The sequence below is a fragment of the Chiloscyllium punctatum genome, chromosome 10 (genome assembly GCF_047496795.1).
Source record: "Chiloscyllium punctatum isolate Juve2018m chromosome 10, sChiPun1.3, whole genome shotgun sequence".
Lineage (NCBI taxonomy): Eukaryota > Metazoa > Chordata > Chondrichthyes > Orectolobiformes > Hemiscylliidae > Chiloscyllium > Chiloscyllium punctatum.
The window spans coordinates 62,685,299-62,709,888 of record NC_092748.1 but is presented as its reverse complement, the minus strand read 5'-3'; the positions used below and the strand labels follow the sequence as shown (position 1 = coordinate 62,709,888).

At 39.8% G+C, this 24,590-nt stretch overlaps 1 protein-coding gene across 10 annotated transcripts in view; it reads right to left on the bottom strand.

The window, feature by feature from the left end:
• Positions 1–24,312, bottom strand: part of LOC140482230 (formin-like protein 2) — a 266,679-nt gene extending 242,367 nt beyond the window's left edge. For 9 of the 10 annotated variants that reach the window (XM_072579344.1, XM_072579343.1, XM_072579349.1 and 6 more), the window contains exon 1: positions 23,719–24,312. In XM_072579344.1, coding sequence (XP_072435445.1) covers positions 23,719–23,835 — 117 coding nt within the window. In that variant the 5' untranslated portion in view covers positions 23,836–24,312. The remainder of the gene's footprint in view (positions 1–23,718) is intronic. The other variant, XM_072579348.1, reaches the window with a different exon arrangement.
• Positions 24,313–24,590: the final 278 nt, after the last annotated feature.

Below are 24,590 nucleotides of genomic sequence, written 5' to 3'. Positions count from 1 at the left end.
TAGCTTCAAAAGGGAATTCTACCTCATTCAGGAAAGTAAAGTAAAGGTTTTGGTGATGTAAAACTATGAATCCTTCCTATGTCTCCAGCAAGACACTGGATCAGAAGTTCCAGATTAAAATTTAACTGATCATTCATGTGTAACTAACGAGCCAGTACATAAGGAGGCGTACTGCAACATGCCTTTTTTTTATTAAAAAAAGGCTGCTGAAGAAACTCAAGTCTGGCAGCATCTGTGCAGAGAAAACATGTACAAGATACAATTTTTACATTGTTATGAAACAGGAGTAGTTTACAGGAGTACTTTGGTCTGTACCAAAGTACTCATGTAAACTGGTCAATAGTAGTTACAGACTCCCATTGCCTCATTGCGTTTATATCTTCCATGTAATCGTTCTGCTCATCAGAAAACTTAACACTCTAATCGCTGCTCCTTACTTTAGGAAATCAATCCAATTTTACTTGTAGATATAACAATGTAAAAATCAAAATGTATGCAAATGTAAGATTTTAAAACTGACACTAAATAACGTCTTTCACCTGTCAATGACCACTGTCCTCCCCCCCCCCCCCCACCCCAAATCCACATATAGCTCAGGATTAATAAATTATAAATCCTAATACTGCAACTAAAAAAGGAAACGTCGCCCTCGTGAAGATGGTACAGAAGAACTACCCATTAACATTTTTTGCAGAGACCATGACTTTTGCAAACTATTGAAAACAAGGAATCGGCAGTCTCAGAAATGCATTGATTGAGATGTATATACGACAATCAGAAATCATACAAAAAAACTTCAAATTTTCTGGATAGCACAACTCCAAAATATAGCTATATGGGAAACAGTATTCTTTCCATCAAGGAAAGAAACTAGGCAAAACGCATTGTTAAATGTGAGGGAAAAAGTAGCAAGGCCTTCCCCCCCCACCCCCAAAAAAAGTTTGGTTCACAGCCCTAGTTCCACGTGAGTTTGACAAAAGAACAAAAAAAAAACTATTAAAACATAAATTGCCAGGTAACTCACTCAACAGATCGGACAGCATCTGTGGAGGGAGAAACAGAATTAACATTTCAAATCCAGCAATCTTTCTTCAGACCTTTGCAGCAGCAGCAGTTCTTGGTTTATTTTAGTTGATTAAAACTGGGAGAAAACCAATTTATCAATCAAGTTGAATTGAGAAGCATAGAGATGTACAGCATGGAAACAGACCCTTCGGTCCAATCCGACAAGATACCCCAACCCAATCTAGTCCCACCTGCCAGCACCTGGCCCATATTCCTCCAAACACTTCCTATTCATATACCCATCCAAATGCCTTTTAAATGTTACAATTGTACCAGCCTCCACCACATCCTCTGGCAGCTCATTCCATACACGTACCATCCTCTGCGTGAAAAAGTTGCCCCGTAGGTCTCTTCTATATCTTTCCCCTTTAGTTCTGGACTCCCCCATCCCAGGGAAAAGACTTGGTCTATTTATCCTATCCATGCCCCTCAATTTTGTAAACTGCTGGATAAATCCCCAGGACCTGATCAGGTGTACCCTAGAATTCTGTGCGAAGCTAGAGAAGTGATTGCTGGGCCCCTTGCTGAGATATTTGTATCATCGATAGTCACAGGTGAGGTGCCGGAAGACTGGAGGTTGGCTAACGTAGTGCCACTGTTTAAGGAGGGTGGTAAGGACAAACAAGGGAACTATAGACCCGTGAGCCTGACTGAGCAAGTTGTTGGAGGGAATCCGGAGGGACAGGATGTACACATATTTGGAAAGGCAAGGACTGATTAGGGATAGTCAACATGGTTTTGTGCATGGGAAATCATGTCTCACAAGCTTGATTGAAGTAACAAAAAGAGGATTGATGAGGGCAGAGCAGATGTGAGCTATATGGACTTCAGTAAGGCGTTCAACAAGGTTCTCCATGGGAGACTGATTAGCAAGGTTAGATCCCATGGAACACAGGGAGAACAAGCCATTAGCAAAGAGGTTCTATATTCACAAAATTGACTGAAGCAGTTCAAATCCAATCCAGCATTACAATGCTCAGAAGCTGAAAGTATTGACAGTGGTTTTGGACTTTTTACCCCTTTGATGCAAACCTGCAAAGTCGTGAACTGTACTTGAGGTAATTCTACTCATACTCAAAGAACAGAAGCTCACTCATGCAAGTGATCAGCCCATTTCAGTGTTCAAAACTGACATGCAAGGGGAAAAAGGGAAATCGATTCTAAATTTAAAACTAATTAAGCTGGAAGAAAGCAAGTTTTGCATCAAAATTAAATTAAAGCAGGTAGAGAAAAACCTGCCTTTTTGAGAATGACTGAAGAGGTACAAAGGCAAGAATCACAATTAAAAGAAAAGCACATTTGATTTCATAAAGAGAAACAGATAACTTGTGAAACTGCAAAATTATAAACTCTGGAACTTTAATACAAGTACAGACACAAGTGCCTCAATTTTCTCCAGCTGTATTGATAAATGCAGAAAAGTCAGAGCCAAACGCCACCTCATACTCTTCTCTGTTCTCATAGTGCTGAGAAGTATTCCATTGGGAATGTGAGAATAGGTACTGCAACAAAATATTCAGCACACAAATAAGTAAACAAATACTGTCCATAAGGGGAGCAAGGAGAATGTAAACTTCCAGTCCCACATGATCTACACCCAACACACAGGGCCATGATGGTATTGAGACAGCAGGGGTTTCAGTCATGGGAGCAGAACTGCATGGATACCAGTTAGTTCCATGGTGGAGGCGTGATAAAAATCAAGTTATCTTTAGGCATTTAATTGGCCACTGACAAGTCTTCCCCACAATGGAGGTGAGAAGCTGCCATCTTCTCATCAGTGGCAGCAGAAAAAAAAAGGTCAAGAACATGGCTTCTAATGATTACCAGTCCTGGCCAACACCAGGTCCTTGATAGTGTAAATCGAGCACAGTGCAAGATGAAGCTCCACTGGGAAACTGCTGGAAAACTCAGCACAGGAAAACTGAATAGTTCAGTTAATCCTTCAGTTACCACAAAGTGGGAGACTCAAAAGATGATGGGTGTCAACTGGCTTACTGTGTGCATTAACATCCCACAATCATCGTCCAGGATTCTGACTTGGCAATGGGAGATTTTCCCCGCCTGCTGAGAAATGGGTGCAGGATATCTTCTATGATTAGTTAGGCCCAGTGACGCAAGTTTATGCCATGCAGAACTGGCAAAAATCAAGCCCAAGCGTTTAAATGTGTTTACTACAGTGAATTATTGCAATATGATACTTCTGATACACTGTTTGTTATTAAAACTCAAATGAACTTCTCACTGTGTGAGGGCAGTATAGCATAATTCATTGTCAAGATGACCTCCGTACCCTTCATTGCTTTCCACGCTATTTTATATCAGCTTTAGATTCACCTGAAGAATCTTCAAGTTGAATAAATTTGCTGATCTGAACAAGCATTAAAATCTCAGTCAAAAAAAACATAAGAGGACTTCCTTATGGTCTGTGATCGACCCATTAACACTGCAACAGCACCAGATTTTTTTTTTCAATCCCAAAGGAATATTCCCAACACAAACAAAAATCCTACTGGGAAGTATTAATATTTAAAATTATGTTGACTAGATTACAAATATTAGTGAGCTAATTTATTTGCATAAGCAGTTATAGAAACAAATGAGTAAAACTAAACTCTTTAGGCATCATTATTTGAGTTCTTTGTCTAGTTGAATTATGACTAACAAAAAAAAGTTGATCATTACGCATATCAGAACAAATCAGAATGCACAAATTAAAGCCCAAAATTTAGATCTGCACAAATACCCACAGTCCTATCTGGTGTCTCACAGTTCAAAGGTCATAGCATTTCCCTTTTAAGTCTAAGCTTTTCAACAATCCATTAGTACTCGGCACATCAAAAGATAATGCAATAAAACTCATTTGTAAAGGATAGTAAACAACAATATTAAGTGCTCCTATGACAATAACTTCTTGATGATGCTAGATGGAAAATCAATTTATAACTACTATTTCATGTTTGTGATATATTACAGACTAAGGTCAGAGTTAATCAAAATGTTACAGTTCAGCAAACAGATTGCAGTGAGTTTATAGTATCCATGAAGCTCAGCAAATTTAAAACAAAGTGTGCTCCATTGTCATGGGACCACACTAAAGTTTTATTTATGTTAGATCAGTGCCACTTTAAATAGTACTGTTACGACACAGGGTAAACCACCCTGCTTAATTTAAAACCAGCAACACAAAAGATTTATCCCATGCAGTAACCTGTGAAAATTTGATAGGCCAAGTAAAAATTAACTATTCTTAAAAAGTATAACAGAGAATAATTAACTACTTACAATTCCTTCCTCTAACCTATCGGTTACCTTCCCTTTTATAATACTGGTCCGATAAAACTCTCAATTAAGATTTACAAAACAACACTTAACTCAAAACCAGACAGCTTTCAGTTCTTATATTTGAATCTTCCTGTGTCTTCTTTTCTTCTTAGGGATTCTGCTTCACAGGTTACTGATCGATAACGGTATTTTTAAGAGCTAATTTTCAGGCAGTCGTTTTACATGCTGGTAGCTGAGCAGTTCTCCTCTCAACCGTTCAATTTTCCCCTGGTCTTGTACCTCCAAAGCATCGGATTGTGTCATTGGCTTTTAAGATTGTCAACCTACTAAATTCAAACTGGATTGGAGTTTGGTATTTTTGGGGTATAAATTAATACTTCCCAATAGAATTTTTGTATGATTAGCCTATTTCGAATCGGTTTTGTTGTTTCTAGGCAACCACGTGCCTTAGCTAGCCCAATACGTGGTGCACCTGTTACTTTGTATCTTACTGAGAACACTTGTTGCTGTCTCTGCTGGCTTTTAGCCCTCTTAAAAAGGTACAGTACACCCACATCCTCATAACAATACATCTAGGAATGTTACTCATTTGAGCAATCGTCAAATGTAGCACATCATAGCAAATTACATTGAGGCTGGACCTTCACAAAGTCTTGCAAGGCACTTAAGCGACCATGTGGAGAAAGCAAATTCCCACCCTGGTGAAAACAAGGGGAAAGCAGCTGAAATGGAATGGGACACACCCAATGCTTTTTTTGTAATGTTAAAATTGCAGATGACAAAGACATCCACTAAAATCTGGAAGGTTGTCCTCAAATCTGTAGATAAAGACTCCAAAGGCATCACTGGGGCCCCAGCAAGATAACCGTCATGTCTTCCAACTCTAGGCTCAGAATGGTAACCACAATGAGATGAGGAAAAACAAGGTTCTTTTCAAAATAAAGAACAAATGCTCCGACAGATCCCTCAAGGAAACCCCTTGCATTGTCAGCAGATTTCACCCCAAGTGAGCTTAACTTTGTATTGTGGAATATTTCCACAGATCTCAAGCATTAGCCTTTAAGTCATACTCACAGCCTAATGAGACTAAGAGGGACTTTCTCACCCATAGGCTCCTGCAAACAGTGGGGACCAGTTTAAGTGTGTGGAGGTAGCCTTCCAGTCACAAACTGGAGAATCATAACAGTGCTCCTTATTTTCCTGCATGGAAGAGCAGTCAACAGGTCAACCTGCACAGAAAGCTCTCAAACCAGTCAATCCCCCCGTTCCCATTAAACGCAATGACCCAGCTGCTCAATTTTTTTTTAAAAAATTAACTTCTAAAATATTGGTAAGGGGGTAGCTCCATCTTGAAGCATCCTCTCCTTCATGAAGGATTTTCACAAAATTGGGAAGACTCCACATATCTTTAAGAGTAGCATATAGGACTTTGATGCAGAAGTCCCAATTCTATTTCTGGCAGATTCAATTCTTACTGCTGTAGAGATTTGGTGGGGTGGGGGGTGTTGGTTAAGGCATGGCTCACAAGTAGAGTACCCAAATTCAGCTGGGCCATTTGATCTTACCGCTGATCTCAAACTGATCTCATTTTAGCGAGTTTGGAAAGACTGAGGTTCTGGATATAGGTTTGCTCGCTGACCTCAGAGGTTATTTTCAGACGTTTCATCACTGTACTAGGTAACATCATCAGTGAGCCTCTGAATGAAGCACTGGTGGCATGGCCTGCTTTCTATTAATGTGTTTAGATTCCCTTGGGTTTGCGGCATCATTTCCTGCAGTGATGTCATTTCTAGTTCTTTTTCTCAGAGGGTGGAAAATGGGATCCAAGTCAATGTGTTGATTGATGGCATTCCAACCAGAACTCTATGACTCTAGGAATTCTCATGCGTGTTTCTATTTGGCTTGTCCTAGGATGGATGTCTTGTCCCAGTCGAAGTGGTGTCCTTCCTCATCTGTATGTAAGGATACTAGCAAGAGTGAGTCATGTCTTTTTGTGGCTAGTTGATGTTCGTGTCTGCTGGTGGTTCATTTTGTTTTGGTAAATGGATTCCATTTACCATCCTGAGAAAAAAAGAACAGTAAATGACATCACCACAGGAAATGATGTCACCAACCCAAGGAAACCTAAACAAATAGAAAGTGGGCCATGCCACCAGTGCTTCATCCGGAGGCTCACTGATGATGTTACCGCGTATGGTGACAAAACATCTGAAAACAAACCTTCCAGCTCAGCAAGCAAACCTACATCCTGATCTCATTTTGACTGGTGCAAGCCTTTAACCCACACGCATTGCAGAAGACGTCACTGCTCTTGTAGGGTAGTGAAAGTATCATGAATTCAAAAATGTTTCAAAAAAGATACTGTTTCCTAAATTTGGATAAAAACTTAGACACAGAGAAAAGAAGAAGATAGCCTCTTCTGATTATTTGATGGAAAGATCAACTTGTAACAAAAAAGTGTTAAGGAGTGAAATCTGCATTAGATTTTCACTCATCTCCACATGACTCCAAATGTCTGCCCCTTGTAGAGGACTATGGAGATTGAAGGCATATGGTTGTTCATGGGGGTTACGCACGAGTTGACAGAGAGACAACCTGGGGGTGGGGGTGGTTATAGGAAACAATACCTTTGGGGAGAAAAAAGGTGAAGTTCCAACAAGCAAGGTGGGCCCTCTCAACAACCTGCCTTAGCAACTGCCCATTCTGCTCATTGCCTACAATCTGCTTTAGGTGTCAGCAGATCTAACTCCATCCTATCCCCAAACCACTGAATAGAATTTAGTCTGATGGGGCCCTTTAAAGCAAGGAAAGTCTGCCAAGTCAGGAACTTCCCAAAAAATGAGCTACTCACCTTGGCTGTGAAAATACAGCCCTGGCTCTCTACTTCAGCATTCAACCTTTACTTTGGATGGCCTCTCTAACTGCCATCCTCAGCTTCAAGAGCCCATTCACCATCCTTAATTAGACAGTAAGCCCATCTTCAGGGCAATTAAGGGAGCCCCATTGAAAATCCCAATGAGCAACTGTGTTCACTTTTTTTGATGGGGGACAGCAGTTACAGTCTGGAGCTCTGATTTTAACCCCAGAAGGGATAACGCTGCCTGATTATTATTTTTTTTAAACACACACACACACACACACACAAAATCTGTCCTCAATTTAACTGTCTATGCATAAAAGGAAGAAAGAATTTTTGCAATGACAAAAGCATGCTTAAAAATACTTGGGGGTTTAAAAAAAAAGTATAATTGTAAAACAACATCTTTTTAGTGAAAGTAACATATTAGGCATATTTAAAATCCCTTTACTAATATTCACTTATTCTCATCTAAACTTCTATGCAACTCTAAACTACATTCAAAAACAAAATCACTTAAGTTGCCAGTAGATGATTTTGATATGAAGCAAAGAAGTCATGTTGTTATTAGAATCTAATCCAATCACGGTTCTTCCTTTCTGTCTCCAGAGTACCAATGTCACACTGAAATAGACTGGAATTTGATCTAAATAACCTTAATGCTTATGAATACTGACAATTTTACAAAAGAGAAATGTCATTTTTGAAATCATTGCACAGGGAATGCAAAAATGTACATAAAACATGAAATGGAGACAATTTTGATTTTTCAGTTTTTCTAGTACATAACTGCACTACAGAAAGAATCCAGATCTTTCAAAATGAAACCAAAAGAATAAAATTTCACAGAAAAAGCATTTATCATGATTACATCTCATAAGTTACAAAAGTCTAATGAATCACATATTAGATAGAATGGATAACTCCTGCTGCATCCATCTGGCCAGTTTCAGTTCCTATGAGCAATATCCTCTGTCATGCTGCTGGCCCCGTACAATTAACTGCTTTTGTTTGACTAACATAATTGGGAATTAACTGATGTAATAAATGTGAAATCAGGCATATGGTTCTGCTGGATTCAACTCATGCAGACGTTTGCAATTCTTACCTTATTGTATTGTTGAGTTTGATACTAAGGTCATCCACATACACATGATAATAAAGTCACTGCTTTACAACAAAGATATCGCACAATCATGCAATATCAGGATCTTTTACTTAGCTAAGCTTAATGCATTTTTTCAGGCTAGTCTCAAACAAATTGAAGGCAAGAATAAATGACACATGCATTTTGACAGAATTAGTTCATTCTCTATATTGTGTCACTGCATAGATTCCAGACCAGAAAGGCAGTGTACATTTAAATATATCACAATATCTAACTGTCAGACTTTTTAAAAGTTACCAACCACACCTTCAGTTGCTCTCTGCAATAGTGTCAGTGTAGTGTGTTCAGTCATACAGCACAGAAAAAGGCCCTTTAGCCCAACTCATCTTTGCCAACCATGTTTCCTAAACTGAACTAGATCCACTTACCTGCATTTGGCCCATATCCCACTAAACCTTTCCTATCCATGTGCCTGTCCAAACAGCTTTTCAATGTTGTAATTTTACATGTCTCTCCCACATCCTCTAACAGCTCAGTCCTTACACGCACCACCCTCTAAGAAAAGGTTGCCCTCAGGTCCATTTTAAATCTTTCTGCTCTCATCTTAAATTTATGCCCTCTAGTTTGATCTCCCCTACCCTGGGGAAAATACCTTGACTATTCACCTTATCTATGCATCTCATGACCTTATAAACCAGTATTAAAAGGTCACTCCTCAGTCTCCTACACACCAGGGAAAAACATCCCAGTCCACCTAGCGTCTGCCCATAACTCAAACCCTCCAGTCTTGGCAAAATCTTTGTAAATCTTCCTTGTACTCTCTCCAGTTCTAAATCCTTCTTGTAGCAAGGCGACCACAATTATATTCTGGATTAGTGGTGCTGGAAGAGCACAGCAGTTTAAGCAGCATCCAACGAGCAGCAAAATCGACGTTTCGGGTAAAAGCCATTCATTTTGCCCAAAACGTCGATTTCACTGCTCATTGGATGCTGCCTGAACTGCTGTGCTCTTCCAGCACCACTAATCCAGTATTTGGTTTTCAGCATCTGCAGTTATTGTTTTGACCACAATTATATACTTTATGCCAAAAACAATGTCTTGTACAGCTGTAGCATGACGTCCCAATTCCCGCACTCAATGCACTGACCAATGAAGGCAAACATGCCAAACACCTCCCTCACCAACCTGTCTACCTATGATGCCACTTTCAAGGAACTGTGTACCTACAACCCTAGGTCTCTCTCTATTCAACAACATTCCCCAGGGCCCTACCAGTAACTGTCAAAGTCCTGCCCTGGTTTGTCTTACCAAAATGCAGTAACTCACATTTAATTTGAATTAAACTCCTTTGGCCATTCCTTGGCGCACAAGCCCAGGTGTTCAAGATCCTGATGTACTCATTTCTTTTTTCCCCCCATTGTCCACTATACCACCAATTTTAGTGTCATCTGCAAACTTACTAACCATGCCTTCTTTATTCTCATCCAAATGGTTCATAAAAATGATGAACAACAGTGGACCCAGCACCGATCCTTGCAGCAGACCGCTGGACAGAGGCCTCCAGTCTGAAAACTCTCAAACCTTCCCTCCTGCCTTCATACCAATTGTATCCAATTGGCTAGCTCTTCCTGAATCCCATCTGATCTAATTTACTAATGCACAGCTCTCCAGACTATGTACAAATTTGCAATATTATAGCAGTGCAATTGGGTTATTAATAAACTTCAAGACATCTGTTTCAATAAGAATCTGATTATTGTGGCAATCACTATGCAAGTTAACATACAGGGTAGCATTGAGACCGCATCATATAGGCAGCAATGTTTGACCTAAGAAACAATGCCACTCTAGACAGTGCAAGTGTTGGAAAACTAGAGAATTTCATTTTAAAAAGGAAATGACATTCAATTATCTAAACACTTACAGCAAAACTGAACTGTTTCAAAAGCTTACTATTTTGAATCATGAATTTCCTTTCTACAATAAGTAAACAAACAGTTTTTACACAATTGACTAATAATTACTTTATTGCATAGCATGAATATACTATTATGTGCACACTGCACAGTTACTACCACCATATCAAATTGTTAGCAATCTATAGAATTACTACTCACTGTTCTGAATTAAAACAACAGCATCAACACACAAAAGAATGTTAGAAGGCTCTTTAGGACAAGTGTACACAACATCTAAAGAAAAATTTTATCATCATCCTTTCCATGTAGTGCTATTAAAAAAATTAAACAAACCATAACCAAAATTTGCTTCCCTTAGTAAAGTGCAATTGCCTCCTTAAAAATCAATGAAAAACTTAAAGATAAAGCCAGGAATATGCACAAAGCCATGCAAAATCATCCCTTTTGGTTCTATTACTGTAACCACCCTATTAAAGAAAGGAATAATATTATGTTTTTACATTATAATTTACATTAATTACTGTAACAAACTGTTTAAGATCTTTCTAATGCCATGTCATTTTATTTTGCATTCAAATTGCATTAAATAGCAGAAGCTCCAAATGTGGATGAACTGTAGTTAACTTAACCTTTTCCATAACAAAACAGTGATGTTAATGTGCCATGCAGTTACAGCTGGCTGATGGAGGCTACTCTAGGGATAAGGCACTTTATCATACTGATGTCTCTGTTATTTTACCTTTTTTTCAAATCAGCACAAAAAGACCTTTTCTACGTAAGCCTACAGGTAATCCATGACACTCCAGCAACATGATCCACAGATATTCCTTTCAGTTACTTTTGCTCCTTCACATCATCACTAGCAATTTGAGGCTAAGAGCTCAGTGGCTGCCTCTCAGAAGGCACCCAATTATAGGGAGACAGCCCCATCAACCACTTTTAATAATGGTACAACTACTAAAGAGTGTAGATAGATGGGGGCAGGGGGGTGTGATCTTGCAGGGAAATGCCTGTTGGGTGTAGGCAGATAATAGGAACTCCTACAGCTCACAAAGCAGATGCTGAGACAGCTTGAATCCTGCTGAAAACACAGTCAGCTGACTATACCAGGAGGAGGAGCAAGTAGCAGCTGGCTTGCTAAATGAAGTGCAAATTAAAACGCAGGTGACTTTAATACTCAGCTTCCCCAATCAGAACTTCATTCTTTAATTTGCAAACAAACCCTTTTTAGGAGCAAAAGCGTTTTTGTTCCTTTCTGCAAAATCACCAAGATTATAAAAAATGAAAAATTCTTATCATTGGATCACAATTAAAAAAGAAGAGCGAGCCTAGTCTTTGAGAAAGAAACTGAGATGTTTGGTGTTTCATTTTAATTATTAAGTTGGATTATAAGGAGAAGTAAGTGAAAAACACTCAAATTTAAGAAGTGCCTTTAAAAGGTCTACAGTATATCCAAAAAGACCAGACCTTCAGAACATTTCCCCATCACAATTAATACCGGCATTATAAAATCTACTGAACAGAACATATCATCCAAGCCACTTATTTTATAAGTTAAGAATTTATTAATCAATTGTACATTAAGATTATTGAGTACTTGCAGGAGGAGTGTTTAAACAGGGTTTCTTTATGTACTTGCAATTTACTTTATAATTATGTAAATGTGTAGTCTCTAGGCTCAGTTTGGTCAAGGAGCAAAATGTTTAAACACCCCTCAACCATATGATTGGGATAGAGGTTCTGTCAATGAGTGGGCTGTTGCTGTTGGTTCACTTTCTTATCTTGGCAGGTGGTTTAGTTTGGTTTGGTTTGAAGAGGCCACATGGTTCTCCAAATACAAACATCAGACTACTTGATCATCTTTCTCAGCCCTCAAGAGTTTGCACAATACCTGTTCAGATTCTCATTTACTCCCCAAATGTAGCATCCACTTAGTTGCTGTGCTAAGTGAAATTAACTTTTAAAAAGCAGATTCATCTGCTTACATTGATAGTGCTGTCCAATACCATGCTGTTAGGGGAGGCAGGTCATGGAGGGCAAGAAGACTCTCTTGCCAGTAGACACTGCAGTGAGTCCTCTAGAATGGAGCGCCTAGTCAGAATCCTGCAGACTTCCCAGACTGCAATACAAAATTGCAGAATATGTAGGAATGATTTGAATTACTCGTTCAAACCTTACTTTTCCGCAGGTATACCATACAACCTTGTCTCAAAGGTAATACCAGTGAGGCCTGTCTGGATTATTACATGAATAGTCTTGAATTGCTGCACATGATGGAGATACAAAATGGACAAAGTGGAGACCGCAGAGTGGAGTCTTTTGGATGAATATACAATCTAGACTCAAGATGTAACAGTTTTGCAAGGACTTGATATTTTCACTTTGTGAATACATTTTTAATGTAATAGATGGATTTGGAAAATGAATACACTAATCCTCTTAAACACAGTCCATAGTTTGTCAGTGAGATTGATGTTTTCAAGAGATTAACACTATTTGTCAATAAATCACAAAACAGTGACTAACTTTGGCATTTCAACAGCATAATGCTGAACAATCCAACTCTTCAATGACTACCACAGGCAAAAGTTGTAAATGAAGAGCTCAATTTCAAAATACTGACAAAAATGTTTGTAAAGGTAGCCTGGTTTTAACTAAAAGTAACAGATTCCTGTGTCAACAACACCAATACAATGGTAACCATCCTTCACCATACTACATACGGCACGGTGGCACAGTGGTTAGCACTGCTGCCTCGCAGCGCCGGAGACCCGGGTTCAATTCCCGCCTCAGGTGACTGACTGTGTGGAGTTTGCATGTTCTCCCCATGTCTGCGTGGGTTTCCTCCGGGTGCTCCGGTTTCCTCCCACACTCCAAAGATGTGCAGGTCAGGTGAATTGGCCATGCTAAATTGCCTGTAGTGTTAGGTAAGGGGTAGATGTAGATGTAGGGGTATGGGTGGGTTACGCTTCGGCGGGGCGGTGTGGACTTGTTGGGCCGGAGGGCTTGTTTCCACACTGTAAGTAATCTAATCTAAAAAAAAGTAATCTAAGTAATCTAATCTACATAAATGGCTGGTTAATGGCAGTTTTGTTGCTTAATACAAACTTTATATAAACTGCCTAAAAGGTGTAAAAATATCAAGTGCCCATAAAAGTATTGTCCTGTACACTTGAGTTAAGCTATAAAAGGTTTTTCTCCACATGATAGAATTAAAATCACCAGACCTTAGGGTGTGTGATCTCAACTATTTAATTTGCAACATGGTATTACAGGAATCATGAGCACAGGAAGTAATTTGGCTCATCATATCAGTGCTGCTTTATTTTCTTGACATTCTAAAAATAATCACACTTCAACAAGTGCTTAATAGGCTTTAAAGGTCTTTGTAACATTTTGATATTGTGGAAGGTGCTACAATGGTGCAACATCTTTCTTTTAAAGAACTGTTCATTTCATCCTAGTGCCAGGTCTTTTTCCTTTTGTATTCCATGCCTAATGGCATATGAAGCAGATAAAGCACATGCTTGTGACTGTTTCAATAGCTAGATTTTGCCTGGAGCAGGTCAGTGGCCTGTCACTAAAAGATGTCATTGAGGGGCACCATTCTATATCGTGCAAGACGGACCAGGAGACTCTCTCAGTCTGACCACTTGTCGCAGGTAGGCCACTGTCCATTACACCAACAGCCATCCCACTCTGTCTCCACAGCCATCCAAATTTATGGACACAGTATGGATCTTTCTGCAGTCTCAAAATCTCAGTATTCATATTATGCTGCAAAAGACTGAGGAATAAGAAACATTCCCCAAAAGCCACCACCATCACTATCCAAATATCACCCATTCATTTCTGAAGAACTATGATTATGATTCATCACACACCTTGCCAGAATACTTACTTTTTGGGCCCTGGGGTTTATATGTCACTGGTGACGCCAGCATTTATTTCTTATCTTTTGTTTGTCATAGGTCAGTTAAGAATCAACAACATTGCTGCCTGACCAGGTAAGATTGGCAGGTTTCCTTCCCTAATAGATGTTAGAGAACCACTAGAGAATATAACCCTGGTAAGGGCCAATAATCATTCCTTCAGCTAAAATACTGTATTTTTTCAAAATTATTCATTCACAGAATCATGTCACTGGTGAGGCCAGCATTTATTGCTTATTCCTCAGTGCCCTTGAGAAGGTAGGGGTGAATTGCCTTCATGAGGTGATGCTCTCCATTTGCTGGAGCTACACTACACAATACCACGAAGAGGATATTCTATGATTTTGACCCAGCAACATTGAATGAACAGCTATATGTTTCCAAGTCAGGATGGTAAGTGGATTGGCTGAGAACTTGGAAGTGTTGGTGTTCACTTGTGTCTGCTACCCTCGTCTTTCTAGATGGTAGTGGTCACGGGTTTGGAAGGTGTTGTCTTAGAGCCTTTTGTGAATTTCTGCATTGCTCCTTGTTGATGGTACGGGCTTCTGCTACTGTGTGAGCACCAATCAAGTTGGCTGCATTGTCAAGCATCTTTAGTGCTATTGAAGCTGCACTCAACCCAGGCAAGTGGGGAATATTTCATCAGACTCCTACTGTGTGCCTTGTGGAAGGGCTTTGAGGAGTCAGGAGGTGAGTTACTCACTGCAGGATTGCTAGCCTCTAACCTGCTCTTGTAGTCACAATCTTTTTATGGCTAATCCTGTTCAGTTTCTGGTCCAATGATGACCCCCCACAATTCTGACACCAAGGAATTTAATGATGGTAATGCCATTGAATGTCATGGGCTGATGGTTAGATTTTCTCTTTAAGAGATGGTCATACTTGGCACTAATGTTGCAAATGTTACTTGGCAATTTGCAGCCCAAGCCTGGATATTGCGCAAGTCTTATTCCATTTAGACATCAATTGTTTCAGTGTCTGAGAGTCGGAAACGATACAAGCATTGGACAATCATAAGAGAACATCCCCACATCTGACCTTATGGGAAGTAAGGTCATTGATGAAGCAATTAAAAATGGTCAGGACTGAGCCACCAGCCTGAGGAACTCCTGTAGTGATGTCCTCAGGCTGAGATGGCTGAATTCCAACAACCACAATAAACTTGCTGTGCGCCAGTTATGACTCCAACCAACTGCAAGTTTTTCCTTTGTTTTCCATGGCTTCCAGTTTTGCCAGGGTTCCCTCATGCCACATTCTATCAAATATGATCTTGATATCAAGGGTTATCACTCTTTCCTCATTGCTGGAATTCGGCTCGTTTGTCCGTAAGGCTGTAATGAGTTCACATGTTGAATAGCCCTGGCGGAACCCAAACTGGGTGTCTGTGAGCAGGATATTGTGAAGCAAATGCTGCTTGATAGCACTATTGATAACACCTTCCATTACTGGTGATCAAGACTAGACTAATGAGCCAGTAATTGGCTGGGTTGGATGTGTCCTGCTTTTCTTTGTGTACAGGGTATAGCTGGGCAATTTTCCATATTGTTGGGTAGATGCCAGTATTGTAATTGTACTCAAACAGCTTGAGTAGGGGAACAACAGGTTCTACAGCACAAGTCACCAGTACTATTGCCGCAGTGTTGTGAGGGCCCATACTCTCTGCAGTATCCACTGTCTTCAGCCATATCTTGATATCATGTGGAATGTTTCAAATTTCCTGAAAACTTAGGATCTTCCAAGATAGATGATCCACTCTGCACTCTGCTAAAGGTTGTTGAAAAAGCCTGCCTTGTCTTTTGCACTGAGGTATTTGGGTGCCTGGTCATTGAGAATGGGAATATTTGTACAGCCTCCTTTCGTGAACTGTTTAATTGTCCACTAACATTCACAATCAGATGTGACAGGAATACTGAACTTAAAGATGATCAGTTGTTGTGGAATGGCTTAGCTCTGTCTATCACTTGATTAGATTAGATTACTTACAGTGTGGAAACAGGCCCTTCGGCCCAACAAGTCCACACCGCCCCGCCGAAGCGTAACCCACCCATACCCCTACATCTACATCTACCCCTTACCTAACACTACGGACAATTTAGCATGGCCAATTCACCTGGCCTGCACATCTTTGGAGTGTGGGAGGAAACCGGAGCACCCGGAGGAAACCCACGCAGACACGGGGAGAACGTGCAAACTCCACACAGTCAGTCGCCTGAGGCGGGAATTGAACCCGGGTCTCTGGCGCTGTGAGGCAGCAGTGCTAACCACTGTGCCACCGTGCCGCCCACTTGCTGGTAATACTGTTTGGTATGCGCGTAGTCCTGTTTTTTTAGCTTCACCAGTCCAAAATGTCTATGTTAGGATTCCTGGTGCTGCTCCTGAGATATCTTCCTGCACCCTTCATTAAACCAGTCTTATTCCATTTAGACATCAATTGTTTCAGTGGGGGATATGTAGGGCCATGAACTTTCAGATTGTGTTGGAGTACAATTCTCCTGCTGATGATGGCCCACACTTGTGAGTTGCTAGATCTGTTCAAAATCTATCCCATTTAGTACAGTGATAGTGCCACATAACATGATGGAGGTCATTGTCAATGTGAAGATAGGACACTGTCTCCACAACGACTGTGCAACAGTCAGTTCTACTGAGTCAGTCATGGAAAGATGCATGTCTGGTAGACAAATTGGTAAGAATGACATCAAATATGTTATTATCTTGTTGGCTCCCTCACCAACTGATGCAGACCCAGCAATGTCCTTTAGGTCTCGACCAGCTCGGTCAGTGGCAACTCTTAGTGATGGACATTCAAGTCCCCCAAACAAAGTCCACTCTGCACCCTTACCACTCTCTGTGCCTCCTTCAAGTGGTGTTCAACATGGCAAAGTGGTATGGGGCTTATCTGTGGGAATCAGCAGGATGTCTCCTTGCCCCTGTTTGACTTGATGCTCTTCAACATCATGGGATCTGGACTCAATGATGAAGACTCCCAGGGCACTCTTTCCCAACAGTATAGGATTGTGCTGTTACCTCTGCTGGGTTAGTGCTGCCAGTGGGACAGAACATACCTATATATGGTTATATGGGACATTGTCTGTCAGGTGTGATTCCATCAGACTGATGCTTACCCAGTCTGGAAGACAGCTCTCCTAATTTTGGCACTAGCCCACAGATGTTCATAAGGCAGGTTCATTTGCAACATATACAAGTAACAGTATATGCTCTCCATGAACTCTGACCTCTTTTACATCCCAGGTTTCTTTCTCAATACCCTGACAGCCATTTCTTTAGCCCTAAACATTGGAATTATTTCCCTATATCTCTACTCCCCTTAAACCCACTTTGTTCACCAAGTTTAATGTTAGCTGTCCTAATTTCTCCTTATGTGGTTCTATGTCAAATTTTGTTTGATAACATTCTCCATGTTAGGAAGTTTTACTTTATTAAAAGGTGCTATGTAAGTTATTGTTGTCATGTAGCATAGAACACAATATTGGGTTTATTGGTACAATACATTTTTACATTAGAAGAATTTCCCAAATAAGCTGATTGTTATCTTTTAATAAAAGCACTGGTCAGATCACACCTCGAATATTATAAGCAGCTTTAAGTACCACACCTCATTAATGAAACATCGATCTTGGTGGGAATAATGTGTAGATTTACCAGATTGATGCATGGAATCTAAAGATTAAATTACAAGAAGTTACTGTACAAACTAGGGTTGTATTTCCTGAAATTTAGAATTATGGATAATTTCATCTAAGTTTTCATTGATGGGAGCAGACTGATAGATTGAGAGAACTACTCCGCTTAGCTGACAAGTCTATGAATAAGGAGAATAAATTTAAAAAACTATAGCTAGGCTTTCCAGAATGAAATATTTCTTTACCAAAAGTATTGTGTGAGTTTGAAACTCAGACTGTTAAAATGACAGACCGTTGAAGGCAACATGGCAAGTTAAATTGTTTAAAAAAATGAATATCTTTGGTTGCAGGGAGTAGAGGAAGAGATTGGAAAAAGCATGGAGGATATACTAAAACTTTTACAAAACACTGGTTAGGCCTTGGATGGCTGCTGCGTCAAATTCTGAATACCACATGTTAAGAATGATATCAAGATGTTCGAGAGGGGTGGAGACATTTTCCAGAATAGTGCCAGGGAAAAGGAGGATTACAATTATGTGGACAGAGTGAAGAAGCTGACATGTTATTCCGAGGGTGAAGAAATCAGAAGGAGATTTGATAGAGGTCCTCAATCATGAATCAACTTGAAGAAATTGTTTCCAATTGCAGAATGGTTGGGAACCAGATTTAAGGAAATTGGCAAAATAAGTCAAGGTGACATTAGAAAAAAATAATAATAATTTAAAGACATCTAGTTGTGATTTGTAATGTGCTGAAAAAACACATTTCATAGTAAAATTAAAAAGAGAACTGGATTAATACCTGAAGGGGAAAAAATTATTGACAACTGTATGAAAGTGCTGTCACAGGCACAACAGGCAGAATGGTCTCCTTCTGTACAATGTCATTCAATGATTCTATAAAATAGATTATTTGTAAGTTACAGATGTCTTTCTGTGGAATGCCAGCAGTTAGCATTGGATAATAGATATAAATGTTAAATTCATATCGTGTAACTTTCATACATTTGGGAACAGAGAGAAATTTTGCAGATCATCTCATTGTCTAAACATTTAACATGGGAAATTCATCTCATGCGAATAAATAAATCAGAACATCCTTAACTGTACTTGTTCTGATAGAAGAAAATTAAACGGAATGAAGAAACTTTTCAGTTCAATGCTTCATATTTTTGCATAAAGAAAACATAACTTGTCTGTAATACTTCTGAAAGTGAACGTTTCATATAAAGGGAGAGAGAACTAATTAGACAGGAGAGATTGCTTTTCTGATCTACCTTGTCTTAATATGGTACTAATCAAATTAAAATCAATTGGTAAACAATTTATATTAAAATAATGCTCACATTAATATTCAGACCCTGCAGAGTTTTAAATTTTACAATACATAAGAATTAAGGGAACATTAAAACATGAACAAACCTTCAGCTATTTACTGATATCATGTTAAACCCAAGCTATCCTAGAACCTCAAAATTCTCGAAAGGTGTTTTATACAAAAGCTTAATAGACTTATCATCATTTATGTTTTCTGTTTTAACATCATACCAATAAAGATTCTATTGGTATCCATTGACTGATTTTTTTTTTAACTTCAGTTATTTCATTGCACATGGAGGGACTTTAAAATTACACTAATTTCTCCAGGAAGCACCAGTTGTACTAAATTTTCTGAGTAGATACAAGCACATTCTAGTACAGTACTTTGAGAAGAGAAGCAAGGAAGGTATAGTATTTGGATAAATGTAACTACCTTTCCCATTGTTTTATGTTTATCACTGTTTTATGCTTGAAATAATTATTTATATCTGCAGCGTTTTCCAGTTCACGTACTTGTGGTTAGGCTTCTGAAGTCCAGAAAATTCCAAAATCTAGAAATTATTTAGTCCCAAACATTCCAGATTGGAGAGATTACAACATATTTGATTCATTGATTTGAAAGGATCTGTAAGAACATTTGCTAAGTATGAAAATTACATTGAATGAAGCATCATTATTTTTCTTTTAATGAATGAAACAGGTTGTATTTATAGAGTAAAAGCGAAACAAGCAGAGAACACTAGAGAAACTCAGCAAGTCTAGTGCCACCTGTGGAGAAACGGAGTTCATATTTCAAGTCTGGTATGTCTTTTCTTCAGAATTTTTGTATTTACAGACTGGAGAATGTGCCAGAGTTTCACAGATAATGAAATACTTTTTCAAGTATAATTGCTAGTATAATGAAATGTGGCAGCCAATTTGCAAACAAATGCATCAAAGTAATGTTGCGTATTTGCTGAGGGATAAAAGTTGAGAGGTAACCACACATTCAAGGACTTTGGAGAGGAAGGGAGTTTGGAGATGAAATGGGAGCTTGCCAGAATGGGAGGTCAAGAATTGTTTATTTTCAGAAGGGAGGTGATGATCGCAGAAATGGAAAAAGAAACCCTGGAAGAGAGAACATACCTCCCAACTTAGAGTCAAGAATGCCTGCAGTTTAGTTATATTTATTCATTTCTTGTCCATCCCTGATTACCCATTAAAAGGTGATGGTGAGCTGCCTTCTTGAACTGTGGCATTCCATTTACTGTAGGTACACCCAATATGCTTTTTGGAAGGGAGTGCCAGGATTTAACCCAATGACAAATGCAAGTCTAACATAAAAGTCACACAAGTTCTATAGCACTTGTGAATTACATTTCTCATTCACAACTTTACATTAAAGCCAATAATTCACCACTAAGAGGTGACCTTTCAAAAAAAAACATGGTTTACATTTCTACACATCACTAGTTAAATGTATAATACCCCTATTGTTAAGCTGTTAATAGCACAGAAGAACTGTGTCAATCAATTCTACAATGCAATGTGTGATGCCACGAGCTATATGGGAACTACCTGTAGGCAGCTATCACATTACTGGGAAGTGAAAAGTGACTCCATGTCCAACGTAATAAGAAAAATATTTTATGAAGGAAAGGTAGATGAAATATGATTTTTAATTCCTACTTGTGAAAGCACCTAAATCACCCATGGAAACTAACATTGTAAAGAACTGGTTGAAGTATCGGACTACTTATTAATCAAATTACACAATTATTGCTAAAAGAAATATGAACAATTTCTATGCTTGGGAATGAAACTCTATCTGAAGCATTGCTAATTGAACCAAATCCAAATTATACACTTGGCTGGGAGGGGTGGGAAATAATTACAAACATTTGATTCGAACGCAACTTTTCTTTTTCTTTACAAAAGCAGTTGTCGTCCAGAGACAAAGAAACAGCATATTTGAGGTAGTAAAAGACAAACCAATTTACATGAGACTCACACTAGTCAAAGAAAATGGTGGTAGTCATCACTTATCCAAGTGACAGTTCAGTAGCCCAATAAGCTGGAAAAATGTTACAACTTTAGCCAAACATGTGAAAGAGTCAGTTTGGTTACAGGTAAGAAACAGTAAGGGTTAGAAGTCACTTGTCAGAGTAGTTTATACATCCCCTAACAGTAACCACCTGTAGGATGGAGTACAGAGGAAAAAGTAATAGAGACTTATGAGAAATGTATGGATGATTTTAAGCTACATGGAGCACAGAAACATCTAACTGACAAACAAAATCTTGAAGATGAGTCAATAGAGTGTTTTCAGGATGGTGTCTTAGAGCAGCAGGTTTCACAGCCAACCACAAAGCAGGCTATTCTAGCTTAGGTACTGCGCAATGAGACAGGATTAAACAAAGGATATTGTAGTAAATGTGCCACAAGGTAGTTGTAATCATAATCTGACTGAATTTCTTATTCAGTTTGAAGGAGAATATAGTGGATCTAAGACTACTGTTTTAAACTTAAATAAGGGGAATAATGACAGTGTGAGGTCCGAGCTAGGTAAAACAAATGGGAAATTAGATTAAGGGGTAGGTCAATTTGAGATACAGAGGCAGATATTTAAGGAAATATTTAATAACAAAGATATATTCTAAAGAGAAAGAAAGGCTTTAGGGGAAAGAGGAAAAATCTGAACCTTTAAAAGAAGTGCCGGGTGAGATAACAGATACAGTGGTTTCAATTTTCCAAAATTACCGAGATTATAGAAACATCTCATGGGATTAGAAAATGGCCAAAGGGAAGTAGAAGGTAAGAAACTATAGGTTGGTTACTTAAAGATCTGCAACAGGGAAAATGCTGGAATCCTTCATTAACAATAGTGGGGCACCAGGTCATTGCCACTCACTGTGTAAAAAGGTTCTTCTTCACATCTCTTTTGTGCCTTTTTAAATCTGGAAGCTTTAAGCTTTAAATCTGTATCCCTTCATCCTTCTATCATCAGCTAATGGGAACAGCTGTCCTTTGTCTATCTTACCTAAACCTCTCATAATCTAATACACTTCTATCAAATTTCCTCTCAATCTCCTTTGCATCAAATTTTCTTTCTATAGTGTCTCAAGGTGTTCCACAGTCAAAGAAGACACAAGACTGAAACAAACTAATATCCAAGATCTTCACAAGGTCCATATCCATAATGCCTTATTGAAAGCATTGGTCCTTGTAGCAGCGTTGACAATCCACTGCCACGTAAGGTTCAACAAAAGGAGAAAGTGAGATCTGCAGATGCGGGAGATCAGGGTTCGAAAAGTGTGGCACTGGAAAAGCACAGCAAGTCAGGCACCATCTGAGGAGCAGGAGAATTGACATTTTGAGCATAAGCCCTTCAACAAAGCCCTGCAGTTACCCAGTAGGATCCAGGGAAAGATTTCACTTGGACCTCTGATTCATCTTTCATGTCATGTTTTTTTCCTGGACATTTGCTTCCAATTACACTCAACTCTTCATGTTGAGGTTTTCAACGTAAGTAACATCCCGATTAAAGGGTTTTTGGAGACCCAAGATTCAAATGGTATTCCAACAACGGACATATTGGTGGAGCTGAATTCAAATGATTACTCTGAATTTTGGAATTGTGTGGTCACTTCTCCCTCCACTCCAAGTATGACCTTTCATCATGAACTGTCCTGCATCACTCCATCTAAACAACCCTTCTCTAAGAAACATAAATATCATTGTTGGTAAATTAGAAACTGCGTTTAATATTTTATTAATTGGCTGAAATAAAAGTTCACGGCAATAAGATTGGCAGATCTCAGTAGTTCTGGTTTCCAAGGTCAAGTACAGGGTTTGGCCGGGTCTGGATACACTGGAGGAAACAGTCAATTCAGGAAAACAAACAGAAACCCAAGACATTTCTCTTTTTCTGCAACAGCTGATGTTTACAAAATCCATCAAACTCGAAACAGGAGGGCCGCGCCCGCTGCAGCGTGGACACATCTACACTCACACAGATGTATTTCACACACACACACACACACACAAAGCTGATTCTGGAATGAACATTTCCCTAATTCAAAACATGCCCTTACTCATTTCCAATGAATATCGGAAGGGCTGGTTCACTTCGTGCCTTGTTTGAAAGCTACTGCACAGAATTCAAGACCAATTTTAACCTTTGGAGTCCCTTTTGGGGCTTCTTTAGCAAACCAATAAAACACACCGCACCAAAGAGATCTGGATTTAGCCTTAATCTCGATTAAACATTAATTACGAGGTGTAAGGCGCTCAGACCTCAGGGTGTATGTGTGGAATAATCAGTGAGCAGAGCTGGTGTTGATCAGATTCAAATCACTGACCTGAGATGTGAAGCATATGGCTGCTAACCTTTTGATTCATCGCCCTCCCCCTCCCCAAACTCGTTCTGATGCCAAATCCAGCAAAAGCAACTCCAGGGAAGTTAATTATGGGGAGGGAGAGCCGGGGAGAATGAAAATCGGTTCATGATCGGATAGGTTGTGGAGGGAAATGATAATCTGGTGACTTGGCTCACTAAATGGAAAGGAAAACTTTCTGGTAGGTAACGCGAGTGAAGAGAATGCACTCACCAGGACCACCACAAACCTCTCCTCCAGCTCACCGGGCTCAGGCATTGGCAGCTTCAGGGGCAGGGAGTGAGCCCGCAGGTCCGTGTGCTGGGAATCTATACTCCCGGCGTTTCCCATGGTCGTCACCCCCGGTCCGAGCCGATTTCCAGCCTTCCTTTCTTTGCGAACACTGGGTTAAAATGCAGCACAAAACGAAAGCCACAATCCTGCTGCGATCTTCCTCAGCGCCTCCCGTCTTCAGCACTCTTTCTCTCTCTCTCTCTCTCTGTGTCTGTCTCCCCGCCTGGAACCTCTCACAGCAGCTAACACCAAACCCCACAATGTGTCTGCAGATCTCCCTCCACCATCATAGCAGCGACTGCAAGCGCTGGCAGACTGGCTGCTCTCTCATTCTTCTCCTCCAACCCCTTTCCTGTCGGACGGAGGCACAGGGTCGGCTCTAGCTGTTTCTTACACAGTCTGGGCACCACTCCCCATGTGTGCAATGCATGATTCAGCTGGAGCACTGCAGCCAGCTAATCCCCAGCCCCATTCACACAATAAGCGCTTTGATCACAGACACACTGCCAGCTAACTCCTCCAGCCCAAGCAGCGTTTGCGCACCACGCACAGCTCACACAGAGGGGATTGGAATGGCTGGGGGAAAGCTTGCTGGGATTTGTAGTTCCCCGGACGGCAGAGCAATTTGTTTAAAGATTGCCGCATTGTGAGGTTTTCAAATCCGAGGGGGGAGGTGGTCAATGCTCAGTTATTGTGCGTGCTTTCAATCAATCTCTTTCACACCTTCCACAACAAAATAAACTTCCGTTTTGAGTGCGGACTCAATTCTATCTGTACTCTGCACGGACTATAGGGACATATGTCCTCCTTGC